Source organism: Bos mutus, chromosome 4 (genome assembly GCF_027580195.1).
Source record: "Bos mutus isolate GX-2022 chromosome 4, NWIPB_WYAK_1.1, whole genome shotgun sequence".
NCBI lineage: Eukaryota > Metazoa > Chordata > Mammalia > Artiodactyla > Bovidae > Bos > Bos mutus.
The window spans coordinates 74,210,434-74,231,352 of record NC_091620.1 but is presented as its reverse complement, the minus strand read 5'-3'; the positions used below and the strand labels follow the sequence as shown (position 1 = coordinate 74,231,352).

Here is a 20,919-nt window from a genome sequence, read left to right as displayed (position 1 = left end):
AATCAGAAGGCATGTTCTGTGTTGATGTTTAAAGAACAAAATTCTGTAAAGCAGTTATCCTTCAATTTAAAAATCAATAAATTAAAAAAAAGAAGGCATGTTCTGATGCATTATCTCTACTGAATGGCTACATGGTTCTGCACAACTCATTTAACCCATCTAGGCCTCAGTTTCTTAGGCTGTAGACTGGGGCCACTAATGTCTATATCCTAGAGACACTGTAAGAAGCACAAATTATATTATATGTGGAAGTGGTTTTTTGGAAATCTTTAAGTGCTACAAAATACTTGTTATTTTATTTCTGAATACGCTATTTTCCAAAAATAAGCTATTATATTCCCTTAGCAGTATATACCCATAGCAGTAGGTTATAGAGAAATAGAACATTTAAATCTATTTTGAACTGTGTTTCTCATTGTAAGGCATTAAAATTCTTCAGAACAACTTAAAACCTGTAATAAAATGTAAAAGAATACACTGCACAATACAACAAGGTAAAATATTACAATCATTCATTAATTTTCAGAATATACTGAATCATGAATTAGAACTTTAAAGCTCTCCAAATGTTGGCAGATTACCAAACGTTTCCCTTAGGAAAACTTAATGATGCAAGGAATCTGCTACCACTTTTCTTACAGATGAACTTTCATTGTATAACATACATGTGTTTATGTTAAAAATCCAAACAAAATGTGAATTTAAAGAATGAAAAGAATTTTAGGAAATTACTCAGTGATTTTAATACCCAGTTGTTTTTGCTTTGCATCTATTCAAATTCATGTCATTTACATGCAATGACAATTAAAATCTAAACAACTTCATAAAACAGTTAAATTTCTAACTCTGTGAGATATATGAGCTCTTGATACAATAAAAACAATACTTTGGAATTTAGGACAATTTTATATTGCGTATGGTAAAAATATAGCAGGTTTTCTTGAACAAATGATTACAAATAACGTGACTTTCTGAGTCTCAACTTTTGAATAATTTATGGTGAATATCAAATAATTAAGAATTTATTTTGAGTAAAATAAAGATATAAATTATGCAGATGGTTCTATATATTTCTTTCTATCCTTGCTGCTGCTAAGTCGCTTCAGTCGTGTCCGACTCTGTGCGACCCCATAGACAGCAGCCCACCAGGCTCCCCTGTCCCTGGGATTCTCCAGGCAAGAACACTGGAGTGGGTTGCCATTGCTTTCTATCCTTAGCCCTCCTAATTATATAATGACATTAAATATTACTTTTACTTCATTATTTTATTTTTATTTATTTTTTTACTTCATTATTTTAGCATTGACCAATGACACATACTTTATACTTCTAAATACTAGGAAAGCTCCAATTTTTAAAAATCCCTAATATATCATCCTTATTTGTTTCCATCTATCAATCAAAAATATTTCTCTACTTTGCTGTTACATGGATTTCCTTTACTTGAAAAGCAGAACACACTGTAACTAAGTGACATGGATTTGCCATTCAGAAAAACATCAACAGGAAACATCAGTGCAAATTCCTCAATATAACAAGTCTTTGGCCACAATTCAGGATAGCATTTTCCTAAGGTTGCTCTCTATACTCTGCTGAAAATGTTAATGACTTCACCTCTGTACTTGTAAAAAAAGTACTTGCAATCACCTCCACCACAGTTTAATTAGGGTTTCATCAAAGATGAACACTGAGGCACCTCTTAATATTATCTCCCTGGGGTCTAATGGCCCTGATGATTCTTTCAGGTATCTGTAGCCTTACAATTTATTTTTGACGATATCCTTTTAGTTGGAGTGAGTATACTGGGCATTTGGGCAATGCCAGCTTGCAGAGAGCTGGTGGCAGATGGAATGAAATCTGCCTGGTGTGCCTTCCCCTCCACATGAGCAGAGAGCCATCCATTTCCTCCATTAAGGAGTTGTCACTCAGCCCACCCAGCTGGAAGACCATTTTTGATAGCCAAGCTGGCTGGTGGCAGACAATTCAGATACAAAGTGCACTTTAAAAGGAAGCTAAAACATCATCTGTAGGAAAATTGAAAATGCATGGCTTCCATCACAGCCAATTTTTTAATGACTGTAATATTTTAAGTGATTATTTTTGCCACTTCAGATTGCTCCTTAGAGAAGAGAGGTTTTTTAATTAAAATCTAGGCAATGCAAACAGATGAGATATGAGGAGCAGAGGAAAGAGAAATAAGATGAATAAAATTAATTAAAATGGCATTGTTGGCAGAGACATAAATTAGCCACTGTCTGGTTGGAAACAAAATATACTGGTATAAAAGTTTCTGGATTAAAGTGAGATGTGTGACTGAGTGACCAGAAATGGACTGACCTATAGCATTACATATCATTGTGTTTTCTAAGCCTGTCGCCATGCTATAGCCATTATCATATAGAAATATATATTTTCTACATCCTGGTTCAATGGTCTTTAAAGGTATAGACTTTCATGCTTATAAAGAAAAAAACAAAACAGGAAGAGAGTGATTTCTTTCATGAGGCAAAATGAAAGAAATTCATTTTGCACACATTAAATTTCTAGGTAATTTAATACCAGTTAAAAAACTGATAACTTGGCTATAAACACAGTCCAGGTGCAGGAGGGCTGAAGTGCATTTGAGTCAACACAATAGATTCAACCACAGTGAGCAAATTTTAGGGAGTTCTAAGAGTCTTTTTTTTTTTTTTTTCTCATTATTTTCTGGATTCATTAAGCATTTGAACCACTTTGTACTATGATTCATAAAGATTCAATTTATGGTATATTTTATGACAAGTGTGTAATTATTTGGCAATAGTTACGACAATTCTAAAACAGCCATAGTGACAGATTTGAATTGGAGTAATGAGAGAAAGAATAACAATGAAAAATTCCACAGAGCAGTTGTTAACCTTGTCTGTAGAGATCAATATGACTTTCACAGTGTCTGAGGTTTTCAGTCTTGCCTCCTCAAATTAAGGCCCAGAACACCAGACACAACGTGGTGGGCTGCAAGATACTGAGGAACAAAAGGGCTGGGACTTTATTATACAATGTAGCTGGCTTTGAAAATCAAAGCTGTTTGATCTTGGAGAGGTCACTTAGCTCTAGGAGACTCTTTATTTTCATCTGTGAAATGGGGGCAATTGTGAGGATTAAATGAGATAGTGCAAGTAACATGCTTATTCTAAAGATTGCTAAATCTTAGGAAATCAGTAAATGCTAATTCTCTTCCTTCTTTCATCCCCTATCTTCATTCATTTAACAAATCTTACCTTAATGAGTACCATTATGCAAATAATTGAGCTCTGTGGTGTGCTAAGTACAAAGATGATGGGAAATGTTACTAGGTTTTGTATGTTCATATAGAATAAAATAAATTTCACATTGAATATTGTACTAACTTGTAATAATTAGTGATTAAATGTGTCAGCTTCAGATCATAAACAAACAAGAAAAGGGAGGCTCTGGGGATTTGTTTGAATGGTTATTTTTAGTAGAATTTATTGAAATTATTTGTTTCTGTGTTATTGCCACTCTTGTCATGGTGATTTGGCTCAATTCCATGTTTCACTAATGCTATTCCACATTAATTACTGTACAAATAGGCCTCATTGGGGGGAAATTGTGGAAAACACACTACTTACATTTAACCCTTCATCCCCAAAGTACTCTTATTAGTTTAACAAATTATATTCTGGCTCATTTTACAATATCATGTACCCACCTCTTGGGGGAAACATGACAATAAGAGCAATGCAATCCAAAATGAAGAACATCCCAAGCAAAGCGAATTTAGAGAGACAGCATGCAATTAACCAAGCTGGAATCTGGCCAGAAAATCGTAGTTAACATTCCGATTCTTAATAGAAAAAGACATGAGAACATGGTCTAGCCACAAGTCTTACTGAGCTCAGGTTTATCCTCATTAGAAAGCCAGTACTCAAATCCCTCAAGTCACAGACCAGATAGTTTCCAGTACAGCGATTTGCAAAGCATATTTCTGGAAAGTATATCTGATTTCCTCCTGTTTGTCCTTACAGTCTAAAAAAAGAAAATCATTAAATGGATTTCTGAAATCTTTTTCTGGGGTGCCCAACTTATGGAAGAAAAGTTAGGCATTATAGCAGGCAGATATTGCTCTGCCAGGGGACTATACTCTCAAAACACACATTTAGAAATAAATTCTGCTTTGAATGTAATCATCCCTTTAACCATTTGACTTTGACTTTTTTCACTAGCGTCAACTTGTGTTAAGACTTTACATTTTCAGACAAATTAGTTTACATTTTTTCCATAATTTGGATGTTATAACCTTTATTATCCATTAATGATTCAACAATTTGTGATAATAGTATTAGACAAGTGACAGCAGAACCCCAGAATGAAAGCTCCAATTCTTATTCAGGACTGGAGATCTGCCTAGTGTCCACTGGGATAATGAATTTGGCAAATGCATAATGTACAAGAGCTATAAGAAAATTAATAGACTCTCTTTTCTGACTTAATGCTTTTCCTTAATGGGTTGTTGATTTACCTAATTCACCTAATGGCTCCTCATTAGGGCCTTTGGTGTTTGTTAAACTAGGAAAATTGACATTATTATTGGATATTTATCAACAGTAAATGGGAGAGAGAGGAAGCAGTCTAACTGGAAGTAGAAATAAAAGATTAAGATATGGCCCTTCTAAATTCTGTATACTTAGTTACTCCCAATCCTTAACATACATCTGCAAAATTTAATAAATTACTTTTTAAGAAAAATTATTTTAAATACATTTGATCACAGCCTATTCTAAAGGACAAACCTTCACAACAGAATCTGTGACATTTAATGTTGATTTACTTCTCAACACAAGTTGACATAAATGTGCAGAAGGAGTAATCTGGCATTCTTTGCTATCCATACAATGAACTAGGATAATAAATAGAAAAAGATTAGCAGGTGCAGGCACAGCAATCAGAGTGGGAAGATTTCTTAAAAATAAAAAATACATGGAACAGCACCTATCTTCTAGTGATCTGCATTTAATCTGTGGGTCAATTCCAGAGTTGACAGAAGCCAGTGATTTATGCCTTTGCAAGCTGAGGGTAACCAGGCTAGCTGAGCAGATATAAACATTTATTAACAGTGACTGAGCAAAGCACGCAGATATCAAGGAGTTGTGGATGCTTCATGCTTTCAAAATACAAATTTTGGCTGCCGCCAAAGATGGGGGTAAATAAACAAAATGAAGCAGCTGCTTGACCAATATTTACCTCCATGGCATATTGATCCATTTGGAAATTTTGCTTCACTGGAAAGGATAGAAATAACAGAAAAAACAAAACCCAAAATATCTCCTCATACCTCTTTCCAAATCATTTGTTTCTGGGTTTTTCTGAGTAATTTCCTGACCTTTGCAGATCTTTTCTTTAACAGTGAGTTATAGAAAGCAGGTAGCTGCAACAGCTCCAGGCTGATCCTTTAAAATTTTACATTTAGCACTTTTCTTTGAACTTGAAGTTAAGGACATTTTCAGATTGCAGTATGTGTGTTTGAGGAGTTGGGAAGAGATAACTTTGATGGATTCTTCTGGATGTTTCAAGAATGACTAAGAAAATCTGGGCACTAAGTTCTCAGGCTCTTTATAGACATGCAGTGTTTACCTACTGTAGATATAAAATTTAGATCAAAAGGCCTTCCTCATAGTGCTGGCAACTACAGATGATTCATGAAATGCCACCATTACTATGGCTTCTTTTACTACTTATCCTAATTATGGTTGTTGTTATTATTATTTATTATCCAATATCCATGTTACTCAATGGAGATGCGTATCAGAATCCTACGCAAGGTGAAACACTGATTCTTGATTCTATATGTTTGAAATGGAAGGGGCTGAAAAAAATCAACCATTTCCCTTAAACTTTGATGACAAAATCAATACCATTCTCAAAGAGTCAGAGCACCAGAAGTTGCCCTTGGATTAATCATTCTCCCATTTCAGGCAGGAAGAATGTGCCTTCCACTATTAAATGTGGCAAAACCCCCAAAGCCACCAGGGAATGGCAGCTGTGGCAGCAGTAGCCGATTCCAGCAACTGCAGACTGACACAGTATACCCTGTATCTTCAGAATAGAAACAACTGACACAAGAAATTCTTGATTAGTCTAGAAATCATTTACAAAATTATAAAAAAAGAAAGGATGCAATTGTTTATAAAAGAAGGAAATATTATTGAAAGTGAAGTGAAGTCACTCAGTCGTGTCCGACTCTTTGTGAACCCATGGACTGTAGCCTGCCAGGACCTGCCATCCGTGGGATTTTCCAGGCAAGAATACTGGAGTGGGTTGCCATTTCCTTCTCAAAAATATTATTAGAACCAGTAATTAAGACAGGGGATTCAATATCAAGGGAGTTCAGACTCCTTGCCTTTCTGAGTCCATGGCTGGCTTATTGTGGAGATTGCTAATGAGGGTGGTGCTCTGGGGAGCTTTCTGACTTCCAGGACTAGATTTATAGGCATTTAGAGCCCCACCTATTTGGTTGTGAACAGAGGGATACTTAGGGATTCATGGGAAATAATAAAATCATGATGGTAATTAGAAACACTCTAAGAATGTGTTGCCCCTTTTCTTCCACATGGGCAAGCTCTCTGGAAAAACACTGGCCGCTAAGTCAGACAAGGCCATGAACTTGCAAAGAGAATGGAGGAGAATCACAGATGGCTGCCTAGGAAGAACATATTAATTCTGTAACCTCTTACAGTCCTCTTTAGCTTACCAATCCAAATAAAAAAGCACAACAAACATAAGGTCGGGTTCTACATTAAAAGCTGATACTGTTAGACACCTACTTCATATTAATTACTAAAGAGTCAACAGATGGTAATGGGTTTCTACCAACCCAGGACAGATTTAAACTGGTGACCTATAATTGCAGTTCTCCAGATCACATGACTCCTTAAGTTAATTACTCTATTTTGTCTTCTATCATTCTGCCCTACTTGAGATAAACAAGGACAGGCTCAGATAAAATGGATTAAATATTATTACCAAAGAAATGGGAAACAAATCTAAAGAAGATAAGGAAAAATAATGTATATGAATGCTAGTGACTCATTTTTATCTTTCCTATTTGACCTGCCACTCTTAAACTCTATTTTCAACATCAACATCCTCACTACTATTACTTCATTTTATGAACAGCACTTAAAAATCATTTGTTGTTAATAATGAAAACTACTATTTTTAATTATGTGAATGTCATTTCAACTTAATTCCAATGGAAACTGGTCCTTTTGGCAGTCTGACTGCCAAAAGTTACACCTATGGGAAATACTTGTGTCCAACCTAATCCATTTACTTCATTTGATTCTGATTATCATCTTAATGACATACATGGATGACATAATTTGTGAATTCTGTATTTTTCTATCCTATTCTTCCTTCTGCCCTCCTAATTGGGGTTGTCAGCTCAATCCTTTGCCTTCTACTTATTTTTCTCCATATTCACTTCCCTGTGGAGCTTATTTGTACTCAAAATTTTCCATGAAGAAGACATGTACTTATTAAAACCTTTCTATATGCCAGGCACTGTTCTAAGGTTTACATGTATGTTCTTATTTAATTATCACAACAGGAATGGATACTACTATCATCCCTGTTAAAGGTGAGGATACTGAGAAACCAAGAGGTTAAATAACTTGCCCAAGACCATATGGCTAGTAAATGGTGAAACAAAGATTTGAACCCTGTTAAGCTCATTTTCTTAACAGTTTTGCTCTATCCAGTCCCATTCACAATATTTTTGCCCTCATGTCATCTTTGAATATAAAATTTATTTTCTTTATTCACAAACTAGATCTTGGTATTTTTTCAGCTTTTAATTTGTTCAACTAGCACAATGTATCATGTGCCAAACACTGGAGATTCAAAAATAGCAGAAACAGTTCCTAAGCTTAAGAAGCTAACATGCTAACTAGGGAGACAAACATAACTACAAAGAAACGTAAACACTCTCATAGATGTGTATGTATGCTGTAACAGAATGTTGAAATAAGGTGCCAATAAAACACATGCTACTCCTCATTCCAAAGTGAAATGATGGACCAAATATAAGGACCTAACAAAGTGAAATGATGGACCAAATGTAGGGACCTAACAAAGTGAAATGATGGACCAGATATAAGGACCTACTAACAAAAGAGGTGGTAAAATGACTTAGCCACTTCCCTAAATTGAGAATGAGTGAGCCTGAAGCTGCAGTAGGTTGGCAGCTGGAAAGCAGAGAGATGATTCCTTTCCAGAGGGTTGTTGGTGAACTGTGAGTCACATCCATGACCTTGCAGGGGAGGAAGGTATCATCCACTTGCCTCAAGCCTGGGGCTCAAGATTCTGTAAGGGCTTAGACTAACAACTGGGGCTGCCTGGCAGGCAGCTGGGTAACAAGAGGGCTGCATTTTGAAGTAACTAACTTCTTTTCTCCCAATGATGGATTCAAAGTGAATGTTCACCATAGACTAGGATTGGACCCATGCACACAAGAGGAAATCTGGTCTAAGATCCTGCCCACAGGGGCTTCCCGGAGGGGCAAAGAGCCCTCAGCAGAAAGAGGCTGAAGTCATAAGTCAGAGTCCCAGTGGGAAGTAGTAGAAGTAGACATAACCTGAGAGATATACATTGGGGAGCTACAGGTGAGAAATCCCCAGTTTTGGTGAAAAGTGGTGACATATCCATAGAGCTTTGTGATGGAGCCAAGAGAACTCCAGCTTCAATCACTTGCCAGATTATGAGATCAATAATTCCCACTCACAACAATAACTGCGCTTGCTTCTTCTCCTTCCTCCTGACCCAGCCCTGGATGATTCAAAGGTTAAAATTAATGACTTAGTGGAGGAGGGGGAAGGAGTTGACCACTATCTCTTTTCTACTCAGCAGACTTCAGCTGGAGGAAAGGAGATGCTATGGGTGAAGTTTGGAGTTTGCATTATTATGGTGAACCATGTGGTATTTGTTATTGAACTGAGACTAGCTACTACAGTGATTGATTGCTTTTTTGGTCTATCAGTAGTCTTGGGACCTGACTTAGTTTTTGTGCAAAAAGGATACAGATTTTAAAAAGCTGTCTGAGTGAATATGAATGGTCACTAGTGAAGAAGAATGAACCTGTATTTTGTAGACAGTCTTCAACCTCAAGTCCTGTTTATTCAACCTTATGGTTATAGCAGCACAGGGAGGAGTCAGACATTAGCTATACACAAAACTTCATCCAGACAATGACATTTGAACTGGGCCCTTAAGGATGCTGGGGAATGACTAGGCATAGTAAAAAGAAAAGTGGAAGAGCATGTCTAAATGGGTGGGAGTGTGAAATTCCATTTTATTTGTGATGCTGGAGGACAGAAAATAAGGATGAAAACTTAGGCTGGACATGGACTGGAAACAGCCTTGAATTACATGCTAGGGAGTTTGGCTTGTCCCCTCAAGGCCTACACAGGAAGCCATCAAAGGTCTTGAGTATGGAGGAGGCATGATATAATTTCTATTAAGGAATGATGGTGTTATCTTTTGTCAGTGGCATCCTTTTGTATGATTCTTGACTCCAACATCCTCAGCACAAGAAGTCTGCTACCATGAGACTGTTGATTTCAATTTATTTAGCATTCCCCTGTTCTCACTCTATTTCACCTTCTCTACAGGTTACTGAAAATGCTTCCTACCTCCGCGAGGAAAATATCTTAATACTCCTATCTCCTTAACTTCACTTTAGGTCAGCAGTGATGGACCAGTAAACACGACTGTGAAAATAAAACTAGCTGCTGTATAGTGGAAGACAAGGAAGCAACCTGTGCTTGGTCTGAACTTACTAGATTTTAATGTATGAAAATCATTCATCTAGGACCTCCCTGGTGGTGCAGTGGGTAAGAATTCACTTGCCAATGCAGGAGACACAGATTCAATCCCTGGTCCAGGAAGATTCTACATGCCGCAGAGCAACAGGGACAATGTGCCACAACTACTGAAGCCCAAGTGCCCTAGAGCCCACATGCCACAACTACTGAGCCCATGCGCTGCAACTACTGAAGCCTGCTCACCTGGAGCCTATGTTCTGCAACAAGAGAAGGAAACGGCAACCCACTCCAGTGTTCTTGCCTGGAGAATCCCAGGGACGGGGGAGCCTGGTGGGCGGCCGTCTGTGGGGTCGCACAGAGTCGGACATGACTGAAGTGACTTAGCAGCAGCAGCAGAATAATACATGGACTATAAAAAGTAGCTGTTACTACTTAACCAAAGAGTATCCTATCTGTGCTTGGACATTTTTCCTTGAATAAATTCTACTCTGTAATGAAGTACAATGAAGCACTCAATTGATGTCACACTCAATCTCTGATTTAGTTAAGGTGTAAGCATCTCGGAGAAGGCAATGGCACCCCATTCCAGTACTCTTGTCTGGAAAATCCCATGGACGGAGGAGCCTGGTAGGCTGCAGTCCATGGGGTTGCTAAGAGTTGGACACGACTGTGCGACTTCACTTTCACTTTTCACTTTCACACATTGGAGAAGGAAATGGCAACCCACTCGTGTTCTTGCCTGGAGAATCCCAGGGACAGGGGAGCCTGGTGGGCGGCCGTCTATGGGGTCGCACAGAGTCGGACATGACTGAAGCGACTTAGCAGCAGCAGCAGCAAGCATCTTGGAGACTTTTAACAAGTAGTATTTAGAAAAGACAACATATAGTCTAAACAAACAATACTCTCAAAACTAAAAAGTCCAAAACAAAGCGATGTTCAAAACATGTCTTATGACCAATAGAAACATCGAGATATGTTTTCTAATTGGTTGTACTCTGTTTTCATCTCAGAAGCCACCCACTAAAGGAAAAATATTTGATGGAGAAATTGCATACAGCTTAAATAAACAATTTTTATTTCTAGAATTCCAAATCACTTGGCAAAAGCAATTTTTTCATGCTAGAGGTTTGAGTCAAAATGCAAGAGGTTGGTCATATAAATGAGTTAAAATGACAATCTTAGATTTTATCATTGCACTTATTTAAAAATTTAAAAAGAAACATTAGAGAAAAGCTTCTATGTGGTAGCCAAAGACCCTGGTACAAACCATTACTACAATGATTTTTTTCTTAATAGGCAACTAGGCAAGTCTTAAATGTGTGATAGCACAAGTATACTCCACACAGAGTTGTAATCTAAGTAACCATTACTACAAAGCAAACCCACACTTCATACATTTTTAACATGGGTGGTACCAAAGTACAACGCATTAAGAAACCAAAAAGTTAATTAAATTAGTGTAACGATGGCTTATAAAACAGGCACAAAAAGTATATATAATATATAGTAAAGGGAACTGAGATCAAATAATTACCAAATGATCATCACAGGAAAAGGATGTGAATCCCAGGCCCTGAGGTCTCCATGTGTTTCCTGGGTTTACATATCTTGCCAATGGTGAACAGTGACAACAGAAATCCTTCTCTTAATCAAGTAGTAGTGGGATATGCGGAGAAGGCAATGGCACCCCACTCCAGTACTCTTGCCTGGAAAATCCCATGGATGGAGGAGCCTGGTAGGCTGCAGTCCATGGGGTCGCGAAGAGTTGGACACGACTGAGCGACTTCACTTTCACTTTTCACCTTCATGCATTGGAGAAGGAAATGGCAACCCACTCCAGTGTTCATGCCTGGAGAATCCCAGGGACGGGGGAGCCGAGTGGGCTGCCGTCTATGGGGTCGCACAGAGTCAGACACGACTGAAGCAACTTAGCAGCAGCAGCAGTGGGATATGATATGGGCTATCCTTACAAAGGTTCTTTTCCACACCCATATGAAAGGCATCCATGACTCTTTAAAGGATCCAAAGGAACCAAAGTTTTAGAGTCTTTATCAGAACAAATCTCCTTAAGGTTTCCTGGGTGTTTTTTCATGTTGAATAAAGATGATGTCCGTTCCTAATGCTAGTCAGTATCTAGAGTTTGATTTGCTAAGCACCAATTTAACTGTGTCAGGAGGGTTTTCTAAAAAGGTGAAGGTTTCCTAAATAATTTATTTATTTTTTATTTTTTGGTCATACCACATAGCATGTGGGATCTTAACTTCCCAACCAGATATTGAACCTGCCCCCACCTGCACTGGAAGGCAGAGTCTTAACCACTGAACCACGAGGGAAGTACTCTAAACAATTTGCAACCCATAAATTATTAAAAGGAGATGAGTGTCTTAGATCTTTATCTTCTGCTTGTGATTCTGTGACCTCACCCCCATGCAGCACAGAGGTCTTTTTTTTTTTTTTTTGTAATAGTGAGTCACATTTTTAAAAACTCTCCAATCTGCATCTGTACTTTATTTTTTTCATACTTGAAACTTGAGAGAGTCCAGTTGAAGATCAAACGGTTTCTTAAAATATCGCCTTGACATAGTATCTTATTCCACACATTCTCTGGGCAGGCAAGCCAGTAATTTTAATTCTCATTCAAAAAGTGAGCTTTTAAGACTTTAAGGTTTTATCACTGGTCATATCTTCAGACTTTATCACAAGTCTCAACTCAGTATCTATTAGACAACCATTTCAAACACTGTCGAAGGCTTCTGCTTTGTGCTATCATCTTCTAGCCTTTATGTGTGATTTATGATTCTAGAAACATTAGTCTTCCCATCTGGCCAATTTGAAATGACCCTTCAGTCTATTCCTATTCTCTTGGATAGCCTTCCTAATCCCTCAACTCTGGATCTGGCACTGTATATTGTATTTCTACAGCACCTTAAACTTTCCCAGCAAATCAACAATTATGCTGTTTTGCACATGCACGTTGCTATATGTAACCTCCCAGTAAACGGACAGAAAATAAAAGGAAAAGACATATCTGCCTTTTGTGGTTATATTCTCCAGGTTCAGCCCAGTACATGGCACCATGGGTTCTCAAAAATACTTGTTCAAAGGATGAACAAATGAATGATTTCCCATTCTTACAGGGGAGGGTAAAGTGATATTACCTATTCTTTTAATAGTGGTTTTAGTAAAATACTTCATGACCCCATGGACTATACAGTCCATGGAATTCTCCAGACTGGAGTGGGTAGCCTTTCCCTTCTCCAGGGGATCTTCCCAACCCAGGGATCGAACCCAGGTCTCCCGCATTGCATGTGGATTCTTTACCAGCTGAGCCACAAAGGAAGCCCAACTGAGCAACTTTCACTTAATAAAATACTTTAGTAAAATAGCGGTTTAGTACAATTTGGTTTATTGAGCTTTAGGTTTTAGAGGAGAAGAGAAGGAGTGAAAGAGAGATCAAACCTTCACTGTAGCTCCTGGGAAGAAAAGCCAGTTGCCCGTGTCTACTGGATCCAGATTGTCTTCTAAAACAACTTGTCTGTGAGCTGAGTTGATGATGAGGATGTTATCTAAGGCCCAGCAGGCTTCATACACTTCACCTACTTGTAGATTTTCCTGCTTCCACTGAAACTTGACGTTCTCCCCTTTGGCGTCTTCAGGAAGGTAGAGGATGTGGATGATAGTACTGACATTGGAAGGGGCTCTGGAGAGATGAGAATTGGTGCCACAATAAAGTTCAACAGTGTCCACTTTATCTTTCTTATAGATCCATTTTGTTTCTTAATTAAGGTTGTGGTTTTCTTATCTTAAAAACATTACACATTATGGATGAAATACTCATAATCTTATACCCCTTAAACCTTTTAATATATGTGGTTATTAAGATGTCCATATTGAGTGATGGGAGGTTAAATATTAAATGTCTTAAAGAGCTCTACTTTTAACATAAGGCAGGCAGTAAGTATACTCAGGTAAGCCAGTAAATGGATAATTGAAGAGAAAATGGTACACAACTGCCTTGGCTCTTGTAAAAAATCAAAGAGTATCCAGCACAGTATTTTGTAAATGGTAGACACTCAATCTAAAACTATATACTTTATATGATACTAAGAAGAAAAAAAGGAGAGAAACTGTAAAATTATCTTAATTTTAATTCTTACTTTGAAATTTTATATCTATTAGAGATCATGGTATACTGTATGTTTTAAAATCAACATTTACATGAGTTACTTTATTTCTAGAAAACAAATACTTTTTTGTTTTGAAAATGTGAGATTTGCCATGAGAATTAAATGCTCTCATTTAGAATTCTTAAGATTTCCATGCATACCAGTTTTTAAAAACATGATAAAATTTCATAGGATTTTCATATCATATCTGCTGAAATCTCAGTCCTTTGCTATTTAATATTTATGTTAAACATTTTATTTTACCAAAGTAGAAACCTGCTGTAGTAAAAATGATGGCCTTGGCCAAGATTAAAAGTGGTACTAAAATGCAAACTAGTAGTACCTGGGGCTTACTATAAATCAGTTTTGAAAGGACTAGAGAAAAGCCATATTTTTCACTCACCAATGAAGCACGTATAAATCCATAGGATTGTCAGTGTAGATTATGAATGGTGTGCCTTACCTTTGGGGGTAATCAATTCCCCTTCCTTTAAAATATTTAATGATGACTATGTTTTTAACTTCAAAATAATTTAAATCAATGAAACTCTGATCACTAATGGTAAATTTGCATTAATGAGAATGATAGTTTGGTGCATGGCCTAAAATTAAAAGTCTTACGTAGTGAAAAATAAATAGAATCAGCTGAATGTGATCTCTATATCTTTTAATTAAATGTATACACTATTTGTCATATCAGAAGCATACAGCTGTTATTCAGCAAGAAATATACACTACAATTTATCCAAACTATGAGATATATTAGAGAAAAATGGAGGCATATGAGTAAAACTTGCAATACTTATGCTGCTTTGCTTAAAACCATTTATATAAATCAGTACTTAATATGAATGCATTTTCATTATAACTACTAAAAATTAGAAGGAATAGCAAATGCTCTGTTATAAAATTGGCAATTGACACAGCATGTCAGAGCTTGGCTTGTACCAGGTATCTATAAATAATATTTTATCCTGTCACAGAGGGAGACAATCTATTAAAATCCATGAGTTAGAATTACTTTTCTCAAGTTTTGGTTGAAATAGAACTTGAACTTATGAGACTTTTATTTTTATTTCAAATACTAGAAATTTTTAATATTAAAGATTAAGAACCTAATATTTATTCCTCTTGCCCAAATAAACCACATTTTTTTTCATTATGGAAATATGGTAAGGAAAATAGCATGAAAAAAAAAAGAAAACTGTCACAGAACTTATGGAAAATGTTCTACTTGAGTCATACTAATTTAAGAACTGAACTGAGCAGAAAAACTACTTAATAAAATTTCAAGGTATTTTTTTCCTTTAAATACCTCACCATACCTGAAATTAGCACCCATTCTGAAGTTTATTTTATGATTTAAACTGCACAAAAATAGTTAACAAATCTGAGTTTTGCTAAATTTAATAAAAATATTTTCAACCTGAATGAGCTTCTCCCTCTTTAAGCATCCAACCTCATTTTCTTATGAAGGGATTTTTTTTTAATAAAGAAAATGTAATAAATGATAACTCACATCACAATTATAACAGAATTTTAGAACTGGCCTTAGGGAAGTTAGCAGGAAAATTACAGAACCAGGGATTAGATCCAAAAGGCTGTTAACTAATTGTCATCACAGACTGGAAGGAATTTAGGTAGTAATCTGATACATTTCTAGGCCTATAAACCAGGTCACAGCCAGGCTACCTAGAGAGACAGATGGTGATGTTATTTTGTGGAGAATCCCATCAGAAAGGTTACTATCTCAAATGTACTTTTACCAAAAATAAATAGTTTGTTATAGCAACTACTGACAGTGGGAAGAATGGAAAATGACACTTTTAACATGTTCTTCAAATAGAGCAGGTAATATGCAGGTAAATGTGTGCATTCATGTAATTCAACATAATTAACAACCAGAGTACTTTTAACCATGAAGAATAAAGCCAGTGGTAGAATGAAGGTAAACAGGGAAGCAGAAACCCACCTACATCAAAACTTAAAATGATAACAAACCTAATTTTCTCAAGCTGAATCCAGTCCGCAGTATTATTCTTGGCATATGACACGCTGATACAAGGGTCTGAGTAACTATAGCGACATGAACCTGAACCTGTAAGCAGCAATAACAATAAATTTCAAAGTTAAAAAAGAAGTGTGATTACATATTATCCTTCCTGATAAATACTCTAGATAATTTTCTAACCACTTAGTTGTTTGATCATTTCCCAATTCTTCTAACTATGCTAAAACTTTTTGTGATCTATTCTGATAAATATTAAATAAATAATTTTGAGTTAATAAAAAAGTAAACTGCAGGTCTCTTTAGAGATACACGAACTTCTAAATTAAATATAAACACTCTGTTCTAGGCCAAGAAATATCTGAATATTATAGAATGATTAATAATGCCATTACGGTTCTTGCAAGTTAATATTAATAATGCTTGTATTAAGTGGCATGTCAGTCACTCAATTGCATGAGTAAAAATAGCATTCTTCCGTGTGTCTGTTATTTAACTTATGATGTAGCACGCTGCTGCTGCTTAGTTGCTCAGTTGCATCCGACTCCATATGAGAAATTAAAATACTGTAAATTCAAGTACTAAATGAATGAGAACTATTAGAGATATGATTGATATTATTCTACTACAGCCCAACATCAAAGATTTGAAAGAGAAACATTATTTTCCATTGTGGATATCTGGTCATTGTTTTTCATGTATTTTCAGTATTGGATATATGAAAACCAAAGACAGTTTTAAACTCTGATAAGAATTTGTTTTAACATGTTTAATGAATTCCTATAATAAAACACTCTCCAAAACAGCCATGAAACATAAGCCAGAAGTTTACTGGAACTCAGTAGCAGGGTTTTTATACTATATTAAAAACAAATGAACCAAACGAAAAAGAAATAGGATATTTTATGTTTAACTTTCCCCCATCTGCTAGAGGAATCGTAGTTTTAGCAAACGGCATCTGTTGATGGTTTTTATATTTGTAGTACTCAAGAGTTCCAAGCTTTAATCAGACTCATTTATTTTTTTTCAGTGGTGTTTAGTACAACACCAGTTAGTTTGCCATCGCCAAGGCTGGCAGTGAGCTAAAAAGGCCAAACAGTAGTTTTCCTAGATTTATTCTCACAGCTAGAGTGTTGATGAAAAAAGGCTACTGAAAAGAAAGCAACACAGTAACCTTGAGCTCAAATAGAAACCTACTTTATGCTGTTTGATCATTTAAGTTCTACCTTTCTTAAGCAGCTGCTTAAAATAAATATCAAACTGTGGGGCTGGAAATGGAAATGGCCAGGATTATGTGAGACAAACTTCAACACAAACGCGTATGAGGTCTGGCAGACAATTTGTTTTTCAAAAGGCAGTTCACACTAGCCTAAAGAATGTAAATGGTATTTATGTGCTTCCTTTCTGTTTTATACATGGTTAAGTACTTAAAAGCAAGTGCCTGAGGTGAATCCCGAAAATGGAAAGGCAAGAACAAATGAAAACCAAAAATGTTCCTCACAGAAGCAATTCAGTGGAAATTATTTACAAATTGAAAAAGAACAGGAAAGCTGATAAACATTAAAATAAAAAATGTGTTCAACTATGGCCCTGATAACCAATATGACCCCTCCCCTGTTTTCTTTTGTTATCATCTCACTGTTGGGAGAAAAAGTGTTTACTGTTGTGAGAATAAACTTATTGTCGTTGTCCAGTTGCCAAGTCATGTCCAACTCTGCAACCCCATGGACTACAGCACACCAAGATTCCCTGTCTTTCACTATGCAAACTACTCCAGCATTCTTGCTGCAAGAATAGTACAATAAGTTTATGATGCACTCATTGAAATAAAAGGTACCTGGCAGGTGACTCACTTTTACTTACTTAGTCATTATATTATTTTGTATTTAAAATGTTAATATCTTCTGAACCCATCTCCTCCTCATTATTGTCAATGGATTCTCAGTAGCTCTTGCCAGAACTTTGCAATAGTGATTAGCTGGTCTCCAGCCTCACATGTCCTCACCCAGCCACACTACTGCCAGTGCTCTTCCCACAAGTGAACTGAATCTTGTTACTCCCTTCTTATAATCTATCAACAATTTCTCAGTCCCTTCAGGATAAAGCAGTACTTCCAGCCCTGGTGAGATAAAGGTGCATGGATCCTACAGACTAAAAGTGTACCCTGGAAAACAGAACTAGCCTAGGGTTATCTTTAAAGGGTTCCTACATGAAAAGATGGCTCAAAAGCCACAGGGATTCCCACAGAGGAGTGGATAGCCAGAAAACCAGGAATGGGGTGTTAGGTACGAATGGACAGCCAGAAGAGCGGCACTGCCCATGCCATGGGAACTTCCCCTCCTGGAAGAAGTACCACCCAAGAGAATCAGTTGGCTTTGTATACATGTTTCCCTTTGGGGCCACTCCTATCAAACTACCATCCCAAATGGTGCCAAGCCAATGAATAAATGATTCTCCACTCCCACTATGAATACAGCTGTTCCACATAGACTGGGTGAATTTCTTCTTCAGATAAGCCCTTCTGAACTGCAGCCCCACTGTCACATAGACTTGGGTCAGTAGAGTAAGATTTGTCCTTGCCCAGACTGAAAATGGTTGCTTGACTCTGTCTGCAATGAGGGGAGGAAAGAGTTAATTAACATCCATGTGCCCAGGTACCTAAAGCCATCCCCAACTCCCTGCTCCCAGATGCAGTGGTGCAGAGATATCACATACCTCAAAACACCTCTAATGCAGTGAGGAGACAATAATACGCAGGTGCCACCTGCAACAGGTACTTATTTCCCCTCTTAAATCAAAGATCTTTAATTGCCAAAGTTGGATATTTAAAACCAGAAAGGAAAAACAACTCAAACGAAAAATGCAAAATATCCTCTCATGTACAGGTTCATTTTCTCTCCTTTGGATTGCTTCCGACGTAATTGCTATCCTTCACTCTAAAGTAGCAATTTTGCAAAGATTTTAAGAATTGCTGAAGATAGGAAGATAACTTAGAATTATGGTTATAAAAGTATGGTCTGAGAACCATTAATGGACTTAAATGGGTCTGAAAATGTAAGCTCTTTCTTTGGTTCTTACTGGCAAATGAAATTTCATATATTATCAGTTTTACTTATATCAAGGATATAAGCGGCCTATAAAGTGATGAAGGGTTCCTGAAGTATGGTATTCATAAATAAAATTGATGAACTTCTAGAACTCACTGGGAACCCTAATCCAACAGTCAAGGAATTCTGGTTTCCATGTAGAGGTACACACACCAGGATTACTGTAATACCCCCAGCTTGGGGGAGGACAGGATATTTATGTTAAATGTACCTCATGAGTGTTGTTTCCAGTTGGTCTTGGTTGGCAATTCTTGATTTAAAATTGACAGATAAATTGATAAATGATAAAGTAAATCTACATTTACTTACTATAACTGTCATTTGCATTACTATTGGTTATTTAGTCAATCCATAGTACATAATGATAGATAATTTTTTCAGCAACATTTCTGAACTAATATTGGCTTAAAGTTTGTCCTATACTTAAGACATATATGTACTGCAATATAACAAGCCATCTCTACTCCTTTGCTAAAGCAAATACCTACATAATGCCTTGAAACTATCTTGCAACAAAACCACCTTTCATTGATGATGTCCTGAATTCGTGATATTGAATTTGTTGCTAGAATTTGTGCCATTTGAATAATTTGCTCTGTATTATCAAATTATGTATAAAAATACTGTTTTAAAAAATTTTTGGAATTTTAACATAAAAGCATATATCTGCTTTCATTCTTATTAGATTAACAATGCACCATATATAGTTAAGAAAAATAGAGACCACAGAGTAATACCTTCATTTTTTCAATCACTCTACCAGTGTACTCTGCCTTCCTCCTGTTATAATGGATGAAGTGCTCTGTTCTAAAGAATGGTGAACCTTCTCATGTGATCTAGATTCCATCTCCAATGGCTCTTTAAGATTTCCCCTCTCTTTCTCTTGTATCATCACTTTCTTCCAATAAGTTTCCTGGATCATTCCTATTGTCATACAAACATCATAGAAACATACAAAGCATCTCCTATCTTAATTTTTTTTATTGATGTCACACTTGTACCTTCTGTTCTTTCCAATCCTATTTTTGTTCCACTTATAGGAAAACTTCTCAAAAGGGCTGTCCAGTGATTGTCTCCACTTCATCACAGCCTATCCTCCATCCCTTCCTCCATTCAGACTTCTACACTCAAGCACCGCCCTGAAACTACTCTTGCTTATGTGGCTGGGGACTCTCTGTTGCCAAATCAACAAATCATTTCCCCATGTGCAGGGTACTAGACTTCTCATCAGGATTTGTCACAGTCCATCCTTTCCCCTTAATTGGATAACTTCTTCTATCTTCCACTACCTTCTTGATCTTTCTCTTGCTTCACTGGCTGTTACTTCTCATTCTCCATTGTTGCCCTTTTCATTCTTGATCTCAAATTGTTTTGGTGGCTTTCTCTTTTCTATACATTGCCTCTTTTTACTTTGAGGCTTTAAATAATATCTACAACAAATATCTGTATGCAGGTGAAGAAGCAACAGTTAGAACTGGACACGGAGCAATGGACTGGTTCCAAATTGGGAAAGGAGTACGTCAAGGATGTGTATCGTCACTCTGCTTATTTAACTTATACGCAGTTTACATCATGCGATGCTGAGCTGGATGAAGCACAAGCTGGAATCAACACTGCTGAGAGAAATATCAGTAACCTATGGTATGCAGATGACATCATCCTTATGGCAGAAAATGACAAAGAACTAAAGAGCCTCTTGATGAAAGTGAAAGAGGAGAGTGAAAAAGTTGGCTTAAAACTCAACATTCAGAAAACTAAGATCATGGCATCCAGTCCCATCACTTCATGGCAAATAGATGGGGAAACAATGGAAACAG

The 20,919-nt window shown here is 36.7% G+C and overlaps 1 protein-coding gene across 1 annotated transcript in view; it reads right to left on the bottom strand.

The window, feature by feature from the left end:
• The window catches only part of RELN (reelin), a 549,751-nt gene that overhangs the window by 229,560 nt on the left and 299,272 nt on the right, over positions 1-20,919 (bottom strand). The window contains exons 9-10 of the mRNA XM_070369659.1: positions 15,989-16,085; positions 13,281-13,521 (exon numbers count right to left, since the gene is read on the bottom strand). Coding sequence (XP_070225760.1) covers positions 13,281-13,521; positions 15,989-16,085 — 338 coding nt within the window. The remainder of the gene's footprint in view (positions 1-13,280; positions 13,522-15,988; positions 16,086-20,919) is intronic.